The following is a 19862-nucleotide window of genomic DNA, read 5'->3' on the forward strand; positions in this document are numbered from 1 at the left end:
TGTCACCACACACCTCTAAAGCTGGGAGAGTTGTTCCGAATATCAGACAGACAGTGCTGGGAAAGATAAAAAACAATGAAGCCTGCGTGTAATGTCAGTGGTATATTTTTTAATGATAAAAATATTGCACAACATTTGGGGGGGGTGTTAAATGTAGATACCTTATTTTTTGTAAAGAGTCTTGAGAAATGTCTAATGAAAAATTAAAATCATTATTATTTTTTTCATGGTGAGATATAAAGTTAGTATTTCATGATGAGAAATGTCTTGCTCTCCTGATCAGCTCCACCTCTTCCATCTTGTAGGACCACAAACCTGCTTGCTGGCTCTGGGCAACGGGGAGGGAGGAAAAGAGCCAACAAGGGGGAAAAAACCAAATAACCAAAGCCCAAACTGAGTAAAACAAAGCAAAACATTGCAAGCCAGCGGCGAAGGGGCTGTGTGTTCCCACCATCCCAAACTTTCCACAGAGCAACTTGCCTTCCACCTTCAGCAGGTGGCATCCTCACCCCATGCCTGCGCAGTCCTATGGCACAGAAAGGCATTCGAAATGACAAGAGCCAAAGAAAAGAAAGGTCTCGGGTTTCAAGTTCTCTTTTTATTGAAGAAAAGAAAAGAAGAAGGAAAAAAATAGATTATTTTGTTTGTTTGTTTCCAAGTGGACGTTATTCGTGTTGTCAGTTTGTCTCAATGTCCTAAGGCAACATCTCTGTATACCAAATATCTCCAGGTACATTGGCAGATCTGTCTTTCCCTCTTTCTCTCTCTGCCTTCCAGGGAGGGGCAGCTTGGAATAAATCTGAGTCCGAAAGCAAGGAAAAATAACAGAAAAAAAAAAAAAAGGATGAGGCCAAGAGGACCTTCACAAGGCCCGTGCTGAGTTTATCTATTTAACAGTCAATGAAATGACCTACATTTTTCTTGTTGGTCTTTTTCTAACACCTTCGACACTCTCCCTGGAGACGGGGCGAGCAGGTTTTGGAGGAGGTCCTTTCCTCCTGCGCCTGTCCCACTCCTTAGGGCACACAGGAGCTCTGCTGTGGAGGGATGAGTGGAGGAAGCCCCACCTTACCTCTCCACTTTAGCCATGGATGATGTCACCACTTCCCCCTCTGGGCCCCATGGGGACCCGCTATAGGAATGCCACGATGCCAGGTCATGGTGTGGCACATAGGAGTGGATATGTCTTCTTGGCCACCACTTGGCGCATCCCATCTCGTTCCTTCTTAGACGAACCGGCGAGGGAGAGTTGGGGGGCGAGGATCAGCAAGGGATGACACAGACCCTCAAGGCTGGTTCTCCCCCAGCGATCTACAGCCAGACCGCATCCCAGCGAGGCTCCCGCAGGTGTCCCTCCTTGTGGTTCCCAAACAACCCCGATCTTCTTGGCCCTTCACGGTGGCTGCTGGGCGTCCTTCCACACCTCCCCGTGGCAGAGCAGGAAGGCTCCCCGTGTGCGGCAGCAGCCCGAAAGCATCTTGGCAGGGCTCGTTCCCTGCAGCCCCTCCCCACCCTCTGTCTCCTCCACATTCTCTTCCAGGCTCACTTCTTCTCCAGTCCTACCTGGGAAAGCTCGTGTTGTCCTGAACCTACAGCTACTATACTCTATAAAGTAATATTCCCCCTCTCTGCTGAGAACAATACAAAAGTTATTCCGTCTTTACCAGAGGTTTCAAAAGAAACCAAACACTTCTCTCGCTCGGTTCCGATTTAATTTAATCATTTCTTTAAAACGTGGTTTGTTTTGTTTGTTTCGTTTGTTTTCCGGAAAACAAAAATGTCCCTTTTTTCCCTTTCTGCTCAGACCTCTGTCTGAAGGTCAATAATGTCTTGTCCCACCAGGGGAATGGTGGCTCCTGTTTTCTCCCACTCCACAGTTTTTAGTTCTAGGGGAGACTGTGCCACAGGTTCCATGTCCTTTTTAACCCATGATGGTGGGGACTGGACTTTCCTGATTCCTTCCCAGGGTCTCTTGTTTGGTGTCTGCTGTTTTTCTTGCTGCAAGAGGCGAAAAGTGTAAGAAAGGAGAAAGAGAGAAAGAGACATTAGCCTCATGCAACAAGCACCATTTTTTCACTCCCTTCTCTTAGGGGCAAATCTTTCTGTGAAACTCCTGATCCAAAATAAAGCGGGGTTTCAACGAAAATTGCTCTTGGTGGTTAAAGTCTATTTTCAGGAAGAAAATACAAACTTGTTTTTCCCCCCTGCTACCTCTATCCCCTAATGCCGAAATATTTCAACTTTCAGCTGAGGTTTTTGCTGCTTGTGTTTTCACTGAAGAGTGGATTTTGAGATTTTGAGAACTGAAGATCTTTCTCTGCTTCAACAGAAAATTCCCATGCAGAAATCCAGATTCCCGTGAGGTCTTTCTGAACATAACCTACCGCATTTTACATAGATGCTAATACATTCCTTATGCAGCACAGCTATTTACAGGCTATTTAATTGCAGCAAAACATGCGCATGCTAACTACTCTATCAGTGAACCCACGTTGTTTGATGGGTTGGATTGTCTGCTCGGAAACCGAAATGGTTTCCATCAGCTCCAGACCAAGCCTTTGAGGCTTTGTTGACGACCGTTAGCTCAGTCTCCCAGCAGCACCCCACCAGGAATATCAATCCAGAGAATATCTTCCAATGTTGCTGCTGATGCACACCAAGACAAGACTCTGGCGAGAGCTGAGGATCTGTAAAACGGGTGTATTCTTTGAAGGGGAGTACAAGCAACGATTTTAAATGAGTTGCCCCACTAAATTTTTCCCCTGCACCAGGAGTGATGCTTTTCACAGTTAATTATCCCCACAGAACACTCCAGCACTGGGTGAATAAATGTTTCCCTGCACGTGACAGGAGCACAGAGTCCTTTTGAGCTACCTGCCCAAACGAAAGTGGTGGCTGGCAGAAATGGTGGGAGGAAAGGCAGCGGCGTGGAGGATGACAACGGGGAGAGAAGTCTGGGGAGCAGGCAGCCATGCAGGTGACATGCAGCCCAGGACAGGTCACAGCTTGATGCTGTCACCAAGATGTATTGATTGAGGGGAGATGAAGCCACATGTAGACTGCAGTGTCATGATTGTACTCCAGGAAGCTGCAAAGATTGCTGTAGCCCCACAGGAAAACTAAACACCCATCTGCTACATCTGCTAATCCACCTGCCTTAGCTTCTGACTTTGTTTTTTCCTCAGAGACTTCTGTAAGTCTGTTGTTTATCCCTCCTCCACGCTGCAACACTGATAGGAAAGGCGCTGTGGCATCACCCCTACAGGGACAGCTTTCATCACATCACCCAAGCCATGAATTTTGCTTTTCCAAACTTTCACCCTTGATAGAAAAATAAGACGTTTGAAGTTGTTCCCGCATCTCCGCAGCTGCCCACAGGGAGAGTGTCTGAGTGAGGTCATTTGGTGGATAGAGTGGCAAATGTATTAACCAGGTAAACCTGGTCTTCTCAATGTCAACTGAAAACATTCTGACATCATCTTTATTTTAATTCAAAGAGAGAAAAATATCCTTTTTTTTTTTAAGGTCCTTTGAAATATAACTGTTTTTTTTAAAAAAAAGTTATGGAGAAGTTCTGTTCAGAAGAATGTAAAACGCTTCAGTTCTTGAAATATGCAGCAGAGGGTTTATTAAAGTCTATGGCACGGAGCTTTTCTTATGCTTTTGGTGTTATTCTCACTTTATTCCATGATGTAACACAATGGTGATTAATACCAATGTGACAGAAAAGGTGATAAAATTGTTGACTTACTCTCTTATCTATTTTGGAACTTATTTAAGAACCACTGCAACTTTTATCTCTGTGTGTGTCTTAATGAGACATCCTGAAGTGAAAATACTACCTACAGTGTTTTTGCAGGCCATTAGTCTGCCATAAAAAGATGCAGCAAAAAGGTACACTTAAAGACAAAAGCATATACAGAGCAAAAAATGGAATGAAGCAAAGAGTTTTGTAAAAGGTGAAGAAAAATGCTCAGCCAGAACAGCTCTTTTCAGTGAAAATAATTTTGTTTTCTCCCACAACTGCTGGAATGTCAGAAGTTTTCAAAGTTACTGATGTCCATATTGCATTACTTAACAGAGAGCAGCACGAATGATCCTGTGTATGAAGTTCAACAACAATTCCATCTTTTCCCTCAATGAAAACCCTTCTTTGATGGCGTAGGTTCTTCTATTCCAAACCAATCTCTGTTCTAACTGTCCCTCCACCTGCCACACTCCTGATCTTCAGCCTCTCCCTCATCCTGTGAGGAGGCACCCACATCTGATCATGTGCACTGAACACGACCAGCAAACGTCAGAGACATTCTTATCATGCTTTTGAGCTACTGAAAATCCATGTAGAGAACAGAAACCGGGAAAAAAAATCAACCCCAAACAATTATGAGCTCATATCTACAGCAATGGCCTCTGATCAGACCTGGCATTGGGGAACAAAACCGAGGGTCACAATAGTTAGTCAGTGGAGACAAAAACCAGACATTAAATGTTGTGAATTATTAAAAACTGGATAAATTAAGAAAGGATGATAGAATGGAATAGAAGACACCACTATGCCAGTACGTAACTCCACTCTGCATCTTGAATATTAAGTGCACTTCATGGGCTTCCAGATAGAAGGATACAGGGCGAATAATAAGGAGACCAGTTTACAGCCATGAACAAAGTCACGGAGCATGTTCTGTAGGAGGAAAGATTACACAGACCATGACCTTCAGCCTTGAAAAGAGATTATGGATGGATGTGAAAGAGGTCTGTGAAACTTTTAGTGGCTTGTTGGTAGGAATGGACTACTGATGGGAGGAATTATATCCTCCAACACAAGAACTACAGAGTATGATGAGGCTCTAGAAGTGCCTGGCCCAGAGCGAACCCCAGGATCTGGTCCTGCACACAGTGCCCAGCTGAAACACAGGCCACCATCCCACAACTCTCTGTTCACACTGAAAACTCCCGAAGTTATAAAAAATACGTAGAAATATTCACAAAACCAACATCTATTCAGTACTATGAAGTAAAGTGACACCATTCTGTGTCAGGGGCGTCTCCAAGCACATTTATTGGAGTCTTGGGGATCTTTTTAAGATGCACTACCACATCCTCACCCTGCTCTTTTATTTTTCCAAACTGCATTTCACTCTGCCATGGAGAGGAGGCAGGGCCAGGCTGCCCTTGGGTCTGACCTCATACAGTTGTTTCTATCTAGCTTATCAGTGTGATGTATTATCTAGCTATGACCGTGGAGGGCTTAGTGACTCCAAAGATGTCTAATTACAGTTAGAAGATTAAAAGGAGCCTCGGGAGACCAGCAAAAAGAGATAGGAGTCTTGCTTTTAGCTTCACAGCTCTCAGAAAAGAATTAGACTTCTCTAGTGATGTCATGAGTGAAGATGCTATCTCAGCAATGGAATGCACCGGCTGTCCACCATGGTGCTCCAGCAGCTCATACCGCTGCGTGCACAGCCACGATCTAAGCACGGGTGCAGAAGGACTCAACGTCCAGCTGGATCTCTGAGCGGGTTAAATGCAGTCAGCCAGGCTGAGCTCCGGCAAGGATGCTGGGAGACAAAAGAAAATCTTCTCTTGGCAACAGGCACCCTGAGAATTAGTAGCAGGCTCCTGGGAACCGCTCCCTTTTTCTTTACCCCACTATGCAACAAGTTTTTATAGGGTCTTGGCCACTGGAACAGCATATAGAACAGCCACTGCGCTCATGTTTCAGCTCCGTTATTTCCCTCCTGCTCCACTGTGGGATCTTAGCAATCCCCGCAGACAGGAGGGAAAACCTGGCTATGCACAGAAAAGAGGAAATGACCTGGAGAGAGGGTTGTGTAACGTGGCTGTAAAAGGCGTCGGTGCTGGCCCAGGGCCTGGCTCCTCAGAGACAGTCAGGAATGGCCTGAGACAGCAGCTGAAAGCGGCAGAGGCTCTGCCGGTGGCTCACAGAGCCGTTACTCTAGTCTGACACAGCCCATGAGCTTCTGGCTATAAGGGGAGGGGAAAAATGTTTATTGGTTCCTGCCTGGTGCCAGGACACTGGAGCAGACTGCTCTGTTGGAAGGGAGGGAGCGCTCAGACCCAAGGCTGGGGTAAAACCTGCTGAGCAACTCAAACTGGAGGTCTTCATCACAGTGGTGGCATTTGGAGTCTCCTTCATCCAGCCACAGCTTTCATTTTGACTGCACATCTTTAAGGCAGAGGGAGAGGATTTGGGACAAAAGACACTTAAGATGCAGTGCCAAAAAAAGTCCCCACATCCCTAACAAAGACGGAGGTAAAATGCATTGAGATAAACCACACAGCCCTCCCCTTCTAGACCAGTCCTGGCAGACTGCAACAAGGCACCTGGGCTGGACTCGTGGTGGCTATAGGGAGCTGATGGTGGCACTTCTATACCACAGGCTCTTCTGCAGACTTGCAGGCTGCTAAGCTTCATCTCCTGTTGTTCGTTTTAGGGGGTTTTTATTTGAGGGGTTTGGTGGTTGGTTTTGGTTTGGGTATTTTGGGGTTTTTTGGTTGGGTATTTTTTTTTTTTAGGTGCTTGCTTGGTTTTGATTTCATTTTTAACACCCAATTTTTAATAACCTGAAGAGGAATTCAGTGCTTTCTACAGAGCACTCTGGGATATCTCCTCTAGAACTACCTACTCCCATGCTGTTTTCATTGCCTCTAGTGTCAACTTGAAGGATATTTCATGACCCAAATTGTCTCTCCCCATGACATTGATGACTCTAGGATTAGAATGAAGTTATTCAGAGCATATAGCAGGGAAACTGAGAGATGTGGCTCATGCTGTCTAATCCATCTTCAGATCAATGTCAGTGAAAAGTGATTAGAAAATGGGAAGGCTGCCTTGTTTTTTTAGAGAACGATAAATTTTCCTTTCCTTGTTTGAAATAAGTAGCTGTAGTTACTTCATTTTATGCTTTTGAGCTTCAAAGATTATACTTTTAATTTTTAGTCATTTAGGAGATGAGCAAAATAAAAGAAAGTGGCTGGTTTTTTCACAATTTGTTCACAATTTAAAAAAAATTTTTTTAAGAATAAATAATTTGTGTTTTTAATTTACATTGATAGAAATCAGTTAGGAAACCTGAAATACCCACCACTCACTGGGTTATAAAAATATGTCCTCTGCTTCTGTATTCTCTGAAGTTCAGTTGATCTAACCTGGATAGTTTGCTGTGAGGCAAAGTCTGGTAAGGCCGTGCACAGCTGAAGGTCTATAGGCACAGGCAGCAAGGAGTTCTTATGTAGACCTGCAGGGGCTCCTTGCATTGTCTGACACACAGTCCATTGCCTGAAGGCTTCAGAGAAAGCCTGTGGTCCCACCAGCATGAAGAACAGGCTATTTTCCAGGCTATTAATGCCGACAGTCATATGCCATCTGTTTTTGGGCAGTGCTTATGATCTACTGAAGAGCCCACCCCACTTGGTAGACATGGAGGACTGGGTATTTCTCAAAATTCTGAAATCATTCAAGGCTGCCTCGTATCTCGCAGGGGCACCCGGGAACTCCAGAAGGAGAACAAGAGCACGCAAAGCACAATTCTTTATAGAGTCCTTTTTTAAACAACCTAACCAACCAGGAGCTTCAATCTCCTGGTGGCCACTGCATGGTTTTGATCACTAGGTAGCTTCAAAGGACAAGGCAGGAACTGACTGTTGGTACAAAGAATAACAGGAGATAAGACCTCTAAGCACTACAGAGTAGCTGTTACCTGGGACACAAGGTATCAGATGAGCTCCAGGAGGAGGTGAACTTCTGACTGATGGTGTATCTGGACACCCAAAAGCTGACAGATGGTTTATGGCAGAATGAATTAAGGTTTGGTGTCATTTTCATAACAGAATTTATTGCAGTAATTATTAGACACCGTGTAGCATTCCTCCCTATAAAAGTTACCTCAATTAGTCTTTTAAAATTTGTCAGTTACTAAAACATTTAAGAAGTGCCAAGAGGATTACAGAGGACACAACCTATGTGCAAGTGGAGCTTCACTTGCAGTGGGACACACAGCTGGCAGCAGAAGCAACACAGCCTCCCGTTTGTTTAATCCCTCAGCAAGGAATGAGCCCGAGTTTAACACAACCTCCTCCATCAGAGGTCCTCCACCCTCAGCCCATGCAAAGAGGTTCTCATGGACAGCAGCCAAATTTTCCCACGTGAGAACAAGGCTGCTGGCACCTCAAGCAGCTAACAAAAGGACAGGGAGTCAGCAAGTGAGGGGATGAATTCCATCACACAGCAGATCATGCTGGGGAGACACAGGAATGAGCTGCAATATTGATCGTACTCCTTGTTTTTCACTACTCTGTCAGATGCCAAAGCAAGTCCTGGTGAAATTGGTATATTCTGCAGGTGTTCTAAGCGGAAAGCCAAGAAAAATCTCAACCTGAGAAGAGAAAGTGAGGAATCAAGACTGTCTAGAAGGAGAAAATAAAAAGTCATAGAAAGGCAGAAATAACTTTGTCTCTTTTTCTACTGGCTTTTGGAGCAAGTGCTCTGTCACTTGGACCAGGAAGTATTGGCTGATAGATGCCTGAATACGAGCCAGCAGCGTGCCCAGGTGGCCAAGAAGGCCATCAGCATCCTGGCTTGTACCAGCACTGGTGTGGCCCAGCAGCACCAGGACAATGATCGTCCCCTTGTGCTAGGCACTGGTAAGGCCTCATCTTGAATACTGTGTCCAGTTTCGGGCCCCTCACTCCAAGAAGGACATGGAGGTGCTGAAGCATGTCCAGAGAAGGGCAAAGAGGCTGGTGAAGAGTCTGGAGCACAAGTGCACTGAGGACTGGCTGAGGGGCCTGGGGAAGTTGAGCCTGGAGAAAAGGAGGCTCAGGGGGATACCTCAGTCAGTCTCTAGAACTCCCTGAAAGGAGGTTGAAGCAAGGTGAGGGTTGGTCTCTTTTCCCATGTAACAAGTGACAGAGAGGAAACGGTCTCAAGTTGCGCCAGGAGAGATTTAAGTGGGATATTAGGAAAAATTTCGTTACAGAGAGGGTGTCAAGCTCTGATCCAGGTTGCTCAGTGGTTCAGTCCCCATCCCTGGAACTGTTTAACAGATGTGTAGATGTGGTGCTGAGGGACATGGTTCAGGGACTCTGGCAGTGCAGGGTGAATGGTTGGACTTGATGATCTTAAAGGTCTCTTCCAAGCAAATGATTCTGTGATTCTGTCAGGACCACAGAAAGATGGGACTGGATCTGAGAGCTGAGTTACAGACTGATCCAGATCCTGTATGTGAGCTCCAGGACAGGGCTCCAGCCAAAGCAAAAGCCATTCGAGCTGCAGAGAGCTGAGTGTAGCACGCAGCTAATAAGCAAGAATAAGCAAATCAGAGAAACCTGTGGAGCTCTGTTCAGCACGATGTTCGCTGACCTCGGCACAAGGAAAGAGCTGCTGTTTAAAACGAACGCAAAGCCAGGTGCTGGCAAGAAGAGAGGAATGTGTATGTGATTCAAACTTCTCTAATGGAGCCGAATCAAAGGACTCCTGCTGAGGGGGAAGGCAGGAGTGTCACTTCCACGGCTTTCAAAACTGGTGCTAAGCATAGAAGAAACAAAGCCTTTGCTTCCTTTAAAGGCTACAAAGCCTCCACTTTCATACCATGCTGCTGGAGAGCGTATGAATCCCTCCCGATGTCCAGCCCAAGCACTGGAGTTTCTTTAGCAATTAAATCACAGGGGGGAGCAGCGTTAGGAGATGCTTTATGCTGACAATATAGATCTGCACAGGAAAATATTTCCCGTGTGGTACAAAGTAGCTTGAAAATAGCCACTGCCCTGCTTTGATGTGAAGAGCTCTCAGCTGCAGGGATTTAGAGCTTGAGAAGTGTGTGTATTTAGGAGGAAGCAGGGAGAAAAATTGCGTGTTGGAGCCTACAGTCTGCCAGGCAAAGGGCAGACATTTAAATGGAGAAAGACGCTTGCAGCAAGGTTTCCAACAATGGGTTTATTTTTGTGGCAATCGGGTAGGTAAAGAACAGCTCAAAGTGATGGGAGTGATTAGGAAGACGCTGCTGTCTGAGTCAGTACCAACCCAACATTTCAAGGTGCATCTGTTTGGGCAGCAAAATGTGCCTTAAAGCTGCTGTGAAGAGATACCTACAGTTGAGGTGGAAGCCACTCGCTCCTTATTGGATCCCAGATACCAAGAGAGCTTTTCATTTTAATCACTTAGCATGAGTGGTGTGAATGGCTGAGTTTTCTGATGCAAATCCTGCTGTGGTTTTCTCCAAGTCTTTGGTTCCTTTCATGCTTCCTGACTGCTAATAAACCATCTAGGGGATAATTATTCAACAAGAACAGCTCATTCAGGTTTCTGCTCAGGGTTTACACCAGCTTGCAGTTTGTTCTGGAATAAAATGGAAGGGCAACAGTGTGCAAACCCCACACTTAGGCCAGCTGCAAGTCATTTGGGAGGAGGATGACCAAATTAAACCCATCTGTTCCAGAGATATTCTTATTAGAATTCTTATCTGATCCTTCAGGTGGACAGAGAGAATCTGTCCCAAAATCTAGCATAACAGGAGCAAAGAAGTCTTGCCTAAAACTTGCAGTCATGAGATCTTCCTGTAAGTCTGCCAATACCTTAATTTCCTAGCACTGAATAGTTAGTTTGGATAATAGTGTTTGCATCCCCAGTTAGTTCATGAAGCCACAAATGAGTGAAACCCCTTCACTCTGCTGCAGTGGTGAGGTGGCCTAACTTGAACGCAGGTGGATGTGTGGTGCTCTATGCTTTAACGTGGATCCTGCTGGACAATGTGATTTTAATCAGGAATATCTGAGCATGTGTTCAGTCAGAACACATGCTAATACATTTTATAGTTGAGGTATATATATGTATATATATAAAAACCCCGTGGGAACATCTAAGTTTGTTGCCAAAGAAAGGAGAGTTCTGTAGCATTGCATTCTGAGGCTCAAGTTCATTTAGCGTTAGCAGTGTGCTTTAGTTCGTGGCAAAATAACTGCAGCAAACACAACTGTTTTCTGGAAATGCATTGGATATGGTCAAGAGTCAGACTTGGCTGGCATTCCAGGCAGTATTCTGGTTCTCCTGATTGCCTGCCTCTGACATGCCATCCTGGCAACAGTGATCATTACTACATTGATGACAGGTCAACTGATGGCAGTGGGGACACCCTAATCTCAGTGGGATGAGGGTTAGGCTCCAGATCTCTGCTGTAGCTGTTCTGACTTGAAGATTGATGTGTGGCAGCCAGCTGCCATGTTACACACTCCCTTACACCAAATGTATGCTTCCAACCTGCGCCCTCCAGTGCAAGGGAGAAGAAAGGTCCCAGGGAAGGACTCCATGGCCGCTGGGTAAGGGGAAAGCAGAATTCAATTCCCAAATCTATCTCCACATCTGCAGGATGACAGATGAGCCCAGAGGCGTTTGTCAAGGCTGCCTTTGGTAGGGATTGGGTCATTCTCACATCAGTAATACCTTTCAGAATGGACCTTGTAAAGGAGGAAAGCTGAACTGCTCAAACATGCCAGAGCACCTGATTGTTTCCAGCTCTGCCAGTAACTACTCTGGGACAGTGGGTAAAGGTCAGTCTTCTTTATCTTTCAAGCGTACCCTGTGGTAATACTTATCCAAAGTTTAAATGTGTCAGCATACTTAGAAGGAACATAAGTGCTGGTACAAACCTCCTGGTCTTTGCTGAAGACCCATTAAAAATCATGTTCTACCACTGAAACTGGAGAAACTCTCGACAGTAAACACCTGTGATGGTTGAATTTTTTTTACCCCTCTTCCGAAAGAGACAGAAGATCTGTTTCTTCCTCATTCTTCTATTGGTGCTTCCTTCAAATTTGAAAACGTATTAGTTCATCTGGGAGGAACTTTGTATTTAGTGTGATAGGAAAATCAATTTTGGACAGTGAAGAGAGGACTAGCATTTGCATCAAAACCAAACCCCAAATCAGTCCCTAAAAAGGGCCAGCACCATTCCTAGGAATTCCAAAGGAATTCTGTCCTACACAGACTTTTAGTTCAAGCCTTGGCAGCACCTTTTTAACCTTGGAGTTGAAGGAGGAGAGAGGAAGGACAAGAAGATTAGGAGAAGCATCATTTCTTGGAAAGGACAATGCGACATGATGCCAGGAGAGACTGTGAACCTGTAAGGGCCGGTGAGAGACTTGGTAGCTTGACTTTGTGGTTGCTTATTTAAAAGGGAAATCAAACATACAGCAAAGCAGGCAGATGGACCAGACCCTGTAAACATCCCTTTGTTCTATGATGTTAGGTGTGGAAAGGGTGCAAGGGTATTCCAGGATCCTTATGACCTTGTTCATGCCCACAAGGAAAGGAGTTTCCTACTGGTGAAGAAATGTTTTTGGATTCGTATGTCATGGAAGGGTTTGGGACAGGTCTACAACGTTCTTCAATGCAAAATGAAAGCCAGACTTACACTAACGTTAGTTTTATCACTTCCACCAGAAGAAATACTCCATCGGTTTATAACCTAAACATACACAAAAGAGAAAAGTTTCTTTTGTTGTTACTTTAATCCCTGGTATCTGCAGCTTTTATTCAGGCCAAGATGAAGATAGGGCATGACTTCCAGTGGGGTCCTTGGCAGCAAAAGGGAATGAAGAAAGCTTTTTTTTTAATTCTTTTGCACTGCTTTGGATATTTTTAAACCAATACCCACTCCTGACTTGCCAATATTGATCTTTGCAAGCTTCCCCTCTCAGGCTACATCGAAGGGAAAATCACAACTTGAAAAAGATTCAGTCAATATTGCAAAGGCCACCTTCACAGCTTCTTGCCAGGAGTTCAAAGCTCTTTGATGCTGACACTAGCAACTCTAATTCTACACAGATGCATCTCTGAAATACTCAAAGCATCTTAATCTATGAAACCCTCCTGCAAACATACCACAGATCAGCTTTTACATGGTATTTAAGCATTTCTGATTTTACAGCTGTGTCATATCTAAATAACAGAAAAAAGCAAGAGATGACATTCAGTGGAATGTGTTGGCATTCTGGGCCAACACAGGCTTCTTTGAGCTGAACCTGCCTGCCAGATTCATTATCTCTCTCACTCTGCAACACTGGACAGTCCATAATGGCACCTTGCCACAGATAACAAAAGTAGGAGTTGCTGAGACCACGTCTCTGAAGCTCAGCACAACTACGCTGTGAGATGTGACTGCAGACCGAAGTGCTCTGCTTCCACAAAGAACCAAACTAAACCTCTTGTTCCACCACCTTCTGAGCTCTGGTCTTGCCTCTAAGGGAGTCCCATCAAAATAAGCCCCACTCGTGCAACCTTGGCTGTGCTGCAGGTGGCTGTGCATCCTGGATCTGACTTTGCTTGCAGATGACTGAGCGTGTTATAAATAGCTCACCTTGCTCCTCTCCTGAGTGCAGGCACAACCCAAATCTCATTTTTTACTGCCAACCTGGCTCTGCCACTTGTTTTTCCCTTCTGCTGGAGGAGATATACTCCCTTGCAACCTTTTGGCTCTTGCCCAGCAGGTGTAATGGGCTGAGACATAGAGGAGGTTCCATCAGCCTGCCCTTCCTTACTAGTTTTATCCACACCACTTATTACACAGGCTTCTGATACCTATTTCTTGTTCCAAATCCCTGCCTCTCTGAAAGGCTGTAAGGTCCTTCCCTCAGCCTGCCTCCCTCAAAGTCTCTTCTTGCCCTGGAACTCTGCTCCTGTCGAGGAAAGCCATGTCTACGGTGATCATCATGCAGTCCCCAAGAAGTGCTGCCACCATCACAGCTTAAATTCCATTGCTGTGGCTTTCCTAAATAGCTCTGCCCACCACCGCCGCCTTGGCCTCCAACTCAGTCCCCGCAGGTGGGGTACACAATTCTGCCTCTCTCCTCTCCACCTAGACTTCCTCAAGGCTGTCCTAGTCTCCATTTTGTCGCTGTGAATAGATGTGTGGCGTACTACCTGCGGTCCCCACCTTCTGCCTCTCTCCTCTCCACCTAGACTTCCTCAAGGCTGTCCTAGTCTCCATTTTGTCGCTGTGAATAGATGTGTGGCGTACTAAGAGCTGTCCTGAAAGGAAATGCAAAGAACAGACACAGAGATGGGGAATGACCACACAGAAGACAACACAGACTCTATTCAGCATGAACAGACATGAGGACATTCTCCTGGCCACTGACAACTCTGTAGATAAGCTACTAGTACCTCTGTGACTCTCTGTGTCCTTTGTGGTGAACATGTGGTTGTTGCAACATGCACGGATAGAAAAACAATGTATTCAGTGAAAGCTCCTAAATTTTCTGCCTCTCCCCATGCTCCTGCTGGTACTAGAGGGCTCTGGGAGATGATGGGCCTGGAAGTGTCCGACTAACCTTGCTGTCCGTTGTTGGAGACTCCTTCTCCTTCTCTGCGTGCTGGAGTTTTCTGTTCAGGTCTTGGAACATGTCTTGGTGACGTTTTCTTGTGTGCATGATTTTCTGAAACAAACACAAGGGCCACAGGTCAGCAAACTTCTTCCCCAAAAGTTACATACAGTATTAAAACCAAGCTCTGTCTCCCTGCAAGTGCAAGCTGGAGTGCCTAAACTACCTTCAAAGTTCACTGAGGACCCAGTGTGCCACTGCCTTTATTTTCAGGATGAGATGGTGAGAGGAAGTGGAAAAGACCTTGTGATTGCCCTAAACCTGCAGAATTTGTGCTTGACTGGCGATGTTCTGCGAGGTAGATCCAGGAGGCTTTGCTGACCTTCTTTAACTGGTAGCTATCCCCATGCCCACAGAGTTCTCAGTGTGTTCGGAACTTACTCAGACATGTAGAACCTGTGTACAAGAAGTTTCATCAGAAACCATACCACAATTTCCCTTTCTTTGTATTTTGGCCCTTGTGCCTTTCACTTTTACTGCCCAGAAGGAGAGAGAAGACCATTTTCTACAAGGACTTCCCTTTGCATGTAAGAGTATGTTGAATATGTCTTTCTTGTGCTCTGCCAAGTGCTATATAATTGGAGAAGGTGGCTCAAATACTTTGGGACCAACTCGAAGTATCAGCTTAGATATACCCACTGTGCCTCAGTTTCAGACCAAGCTCACAACCTGGAGCTCTGAAGTCATTCTAGCATTATGGCAACTCCTAGCAGGCCCTTAACTCCATTTTGGAATTAGCTATCACCTTTGAAGGTGAAGGATAGTTCTGCTGGGATGGATGCTGTGATTGGACTCAGGATAGCTGCACTAGCTCTCAGTAGCCCCACGAACCCTCTGTGAAGGACTGGCACTTTCAAAGCTTTCCACTCCGTGCCTCTGGTGTGAGGACAGACATTTTCCTACACACAGTATGGACTTTTTCCACCCAGGCTGGTTCTCCAAGGTTCATTAACAGGTTTTTCATACCTATTAAAAGGTGTTTCAGACTAGGGTTGAGAACAGGCTGCGGCAGTGAGGACATATTAGCTTCTTTCCTATTAAGCAACAGATTGTGCATATGAAAGGCAAAGCATTTTAGGCCACCAGCCCCGTGTGTTTGTGCTTCTCAAACAGGAACATGGTGCAGTCACCCTCCACTCCATCAGCTCTCTGTAAGCATTTTGCTCACAGTGGAGAAGTTACAGTTCTTGGGAAGCCAGTCCAGGATCTTGATTTACAAGTGTTTACACAACAGCTACTGCTTCATAAATGAAACACGTACCAATATAAATCACCCAATTGTTTAGCTGCACAAGTTGAGCCTTACTAGCAGAGCTCTTCAATCTCCCATTTTTAAAACCTTGAAGATGCTCTTTGGTAAAAGTAACACTCCTGCAAAGGTGCCAGAGAGATAAGAAAGCAGCGTTTCTTTTTCTCATTCTATCCCTGGAAAAGTCCATTCAGAAAGGGATGTACTCACCTCAAAATCTAGCTCTGCGTACCGGGATTTCCGCCTCTGGGTATTCAAAACAAAAAGAGATGCTGAAGGTTAGTAAGGGGTTGATGCTGGTGAGTGGGCACAAGCACACAGCAGATAAAACACGGAGAGCCCTTCTCCTTTTCCTTCTTCCTATACCTTCAGTGTGTTTCCCTGACTCTTCATGATGGAAACCACCAGCCATTAATGGACACCTCTACCGAAAAGCACTGAGCCTTGAGAAGGGCAAGGCATGGGCTGAGCATGGGAGTTTGGCTAATTCAAGATCTGTCCTAGTTATGAGCTGCAGGTTGTTCACAGAATGGGAAGCAGAGAGGAAGAAATAGATTCGTCAGCTGATCTACTGATCTACTGGAGCTTTTGAGCACCAGTCAGCCAAGACTGAAGTTTGGACAGCAATAGTTGAGACCTGTTCTCTGAAAATAGGCAAGAAAAGGGTCAGATGCCCTACAACAGACCTCAGCATAAGGTCTATGGTCTAGGGAGAACTGCTGATATGTAACGAGTTATCACAAGTCAGAAGAAGAGGGCTGGACTTACACAAAACATCTGACACTCCTCTACTCCAAAAAGCATTGCGAGATGTGCCTTAGGCACATTTTACACCTGCAATCATTAGGGTTTTCTCATCTGTATCATGACTGAAGTCATCAAAATGGGAAATAGGGACAGAGGATAAAAGGAGGAAAGGTAATGTAAGCCATGGGCCTTGCATTAAAATGAACAGTCTTTGACAAACTAACATTTTTATTGGACTCTGCATTGTCTGTAGAGCTAACGACAGTTCATCTGGAAGTTGTGAGAGATTTTAAACATTACATTACAAAATGGTACCACATGCCACTGATCCCTCATGATAACGTAATATAAAACAATATAATAGTGGCATTGCATGGTGGGCTGCATTTGGCCTAAGGTGCTTCTTTTGAAACACCTGGAGTGGCCAACATTGAGGGCAGGGCATCATTCAGGGCTGAGAACAATACAGTAATTCACGTGCTCACCTCCAAGGAGCTCATGGAGAGGGTGGAGATGGTCTCACTCTTGGACACCACACCTGAGTTCCCTGAGTCACCTGTGTCACACAGGCTGTTGGGAATCTGTGACTCATTGGAGATATTTTGTGGAGCCAGCTGCTGTTGTTGCTGTATCATGGAGGAACCTTGAACCTCACTGCATGTCATAGTTACAGGCTCCCGTGGAGGACTCTTGACAACGAAACCTGGGTCAGTAGCCATACTGAGGTGGATGAGCCGTGTCTGGGGCATCTGGTCAATATTGATGCTGTATTTGCTCTCGTCTTTGGGCGGTTTGGCCCGTAAGGTAGACGTGTTGGTAGGCAGAATGACGTAGCTGGTGTCCAGCGTTTGCTCTTGCGCTCGGGACAGTTCTGAGTCCAACTTCTTGAAGATGTCCCCATCACAGATGTAGATGGACTTAGGTGGCTGGTTTTTGTCCTTCTTCAGAGTGAGACTGTGATTACTGAACTCATTCAGGTTGATGGCCCCCAGGTAGTGTGGTGAGCCCTGAAGATGCATCTTGGAGACATTGGCTGGAAGACTGTTAAAGTTTGATGACCCTTTCTGGTGATTGAGTTTCAACTTCTCTTCATCCGGCAGTGATGGACGCTTCAGTGTTCCTGTGATGGTTGAGGTTCTGCATGTGGTGATGTCTTTATTCAACACTAGGGAGACACATAATAATCCTTAGCAACTCACCTAGCTTTTTGTTAACACTTCAATACACCTACCACAGTCACACCATGCTGGCATGTTCCCTTGGACCTCTCAGATAGAAGCTGTGGTGGCAGAACAGTGTTTTATACTGTTTTGTTCGTTTGTTTGTTTGTTTTTAAATCCAGGATGTTGAACGCAAAGATAAAACTAGGGAGGAAAAAAACTGCCTCATTTTGAGAGAATTCTCAGTGATGCGCCTTTTCCAACACAATCATGGCTAAAGCTCCCAACCAGGCCACGGATATTGTTGAATTGATAACCAGATCTTGAAACCCAATACATAGATATATTTTTAAGCACATGTGGGATATGTACATATATATACAAAATATATATGTAACTAACCTATGGAGGAGTAGAATTCTTTAAAATAAAAGGTTTATTTAATGGAGTGCCATGAAAATTTCCTTAATGGAAGAGGAAAACCTTAAACTGAGGATGAGGTGCACATGCCAATTAGGAGGTATATAAACAAACAGACACTCATTCCCACACAGCACTGTCCACAACAAAACACCTGCTCCTTTTCTAGGCATAGGGATCTATTGCTTAGTTGGTTTCAGGTGGTGATAAAGTCTTTAGGAAGATAATGACATCAGCCTTGGTGTCTCCAGGGGATGGAAATCACAGACTGTGGGGCAGGGGCAAAGTGGTACGGGACTGGAGACTACTTACCCAGTACTTCAGTACAGAAGGAAAGGTCCTTTTACGTATTTTTTTAATCAATGGAAAAGAGAGAAGAATCTTTGGGCTAACCTGACACTATTCAGCTGCTCCACCTTGGACAGAGACAGGACTTGACACAGGCACTCCATGAGACTTAGTGATTTTTCTACTAACTTTTCTACCAACTCCTACTGGGACGGATGGGTGCTGGAAGAGCCAAGCTCCCCTCAGAGACCACAGAACAGGCAAGGCAGGATGACAAGAATACCAAGTAGAATAAAAGAACTTGTAAAAAGCTTTTAAAGCTAAAAACATTGGGTGTAACTATGGCAGTCACAGTCATGTTGACATTGCTAGAAGACACGGTAGGACAACTAAGCCTTCCAGCCTATTCAGAGCATACACAGTGGGAAGACATTACTGAAGTCAAACCCTTCACTTGGGAGCATCAGTAAGGTTTATTGATTGAGGCTCTTCTCCATACTCGATGTCAGCTGCAGAAACTTGGTTTGGAGAGGTTTGCACTTGGCAACCTCCAAACACGGAGCAGAGTGGCCTTTCAACACTGAGCCATGGACCCAATCCTGCCAGGGTATCTAAGTGAGGAGGTTATGAGCAGTGTCAGGCGTATCTCCGATTGTTAGAACATGAGAGCTGGTGCCTCCAGGAGAAACGATGGCCAGAAACCAATGGATAGATTTCTGGGTTTTATTATTCAATAAGCAGAATGCATAGATGCACCGTACGGAAAGGTCTCTGAAATGGGGACTGTTACTAACTACTTAGCTTGGAGCAGACTGACAGCGCTTCATCAGAGGAGGAATATCTCTTCAGGCGGACATCAAAAACAAACCGTAGTGATGTATGCTCTTAGCAAGCTGCTGATCCAGGGTCTTCTGTCTTAAATTAATGTGAAGCTAATCAGCTCCTTCCTTTCCTTTGGGAAACTCAATTTAGGAGCAAGAAACTCCACAGCAGATCTGGAAAGACTCCTTTAATGCAGGAGTCCAGGATCTGTCGTGGTTCCCAGCACAAGGTGGGCTGCTTGTTCTATAGCTGTTTGTGTGTGCTAATAACCAGCCTGGGTGCATGTTCACTGAGCATGAGTTCAAGTCAGACCTGGTATTCTATGCATGTTTCTTCTGCGTGTGATTTTTTTGGGACTGAGATCTTTGGTGTCAAAAAGGAAGGAGGAAGACAAATGAGAAGAGGGAGACAGCTAGAAATTAGATTAGAGAGAGTGAGACAGAGAAACAGAGAGAGAAAAAAAATGGATAGACCCTGAAAAGAGATAAATGGACAGAAAGACACCATGAAATAAGGTATCACAGGGATAAGTGAGATAAATATACTCTGGTTGTGATAAGCATAGGGAGATGGAGAGAGGCAGAGAGAAGGACAGGAAAAGATAAATAAGATATACATAGATATTAGATAGATAAGTGATAGTGACAGTGATAGACAATACACAGAAACACAGTGACAGAGATAAATGTTGACAGAGATAGAAATACATAAATAACAGGTAGAGCAAGAGTAACAGCTGAAGACAGAGAGAAATAAGCGATTGCAAGATAGAGGGAAAG

At 45.0% G+C, this 19862-nt stretch overlaps 1 protein-coding gene across 1 annotated transcript in view; it reads right to left on the reverse strand.

Moving 5' to 3' along the window:
• Positions 1-1786: 1786 nt before the first annotated feature.
• LOC104492758 (brain-specific angiogenesis inhibitor 1-like) overlaps positions 1787-19862 on the reverse strand; it is a gene marked incomplete at its 5' end in the record, with an annotated part of 85950 nt that continues 67874 nt past the window's right edge. The window contains 4 exons of the mRNA XM_010135348.1: positions 1787-1998; positions 14347-14451; positions 15857-15892; positions 16879-17558. Coding sequence (XP_010133650.1) covers positions 1801-1998; positions 14347-14451; positions 15857-15892; positions 16879-17558 — 1019 coding nt within the window. The remainder of the gene's footprint in view (positions 1999-14346; positions 14452-15856; positions 15893-16878; positions 17559-19862) is intronic.

This window comes from Buceros rhinoceros, unplaced genomic scaffold (genome assembly GCF_000710305.1).
Source record: "Buceros rhinoceros silvestris isolate BGI_N320 unplaced genomic scaffold, ASM71030v1 scaffold454, whole genome shotgun sequence".
Lineage (NCBI taxonomy): Eukaryota > Metazoa > Chordata > Aves > Bucerotiformes > Bucerotidae > Buceros > Buceros rhinoceros.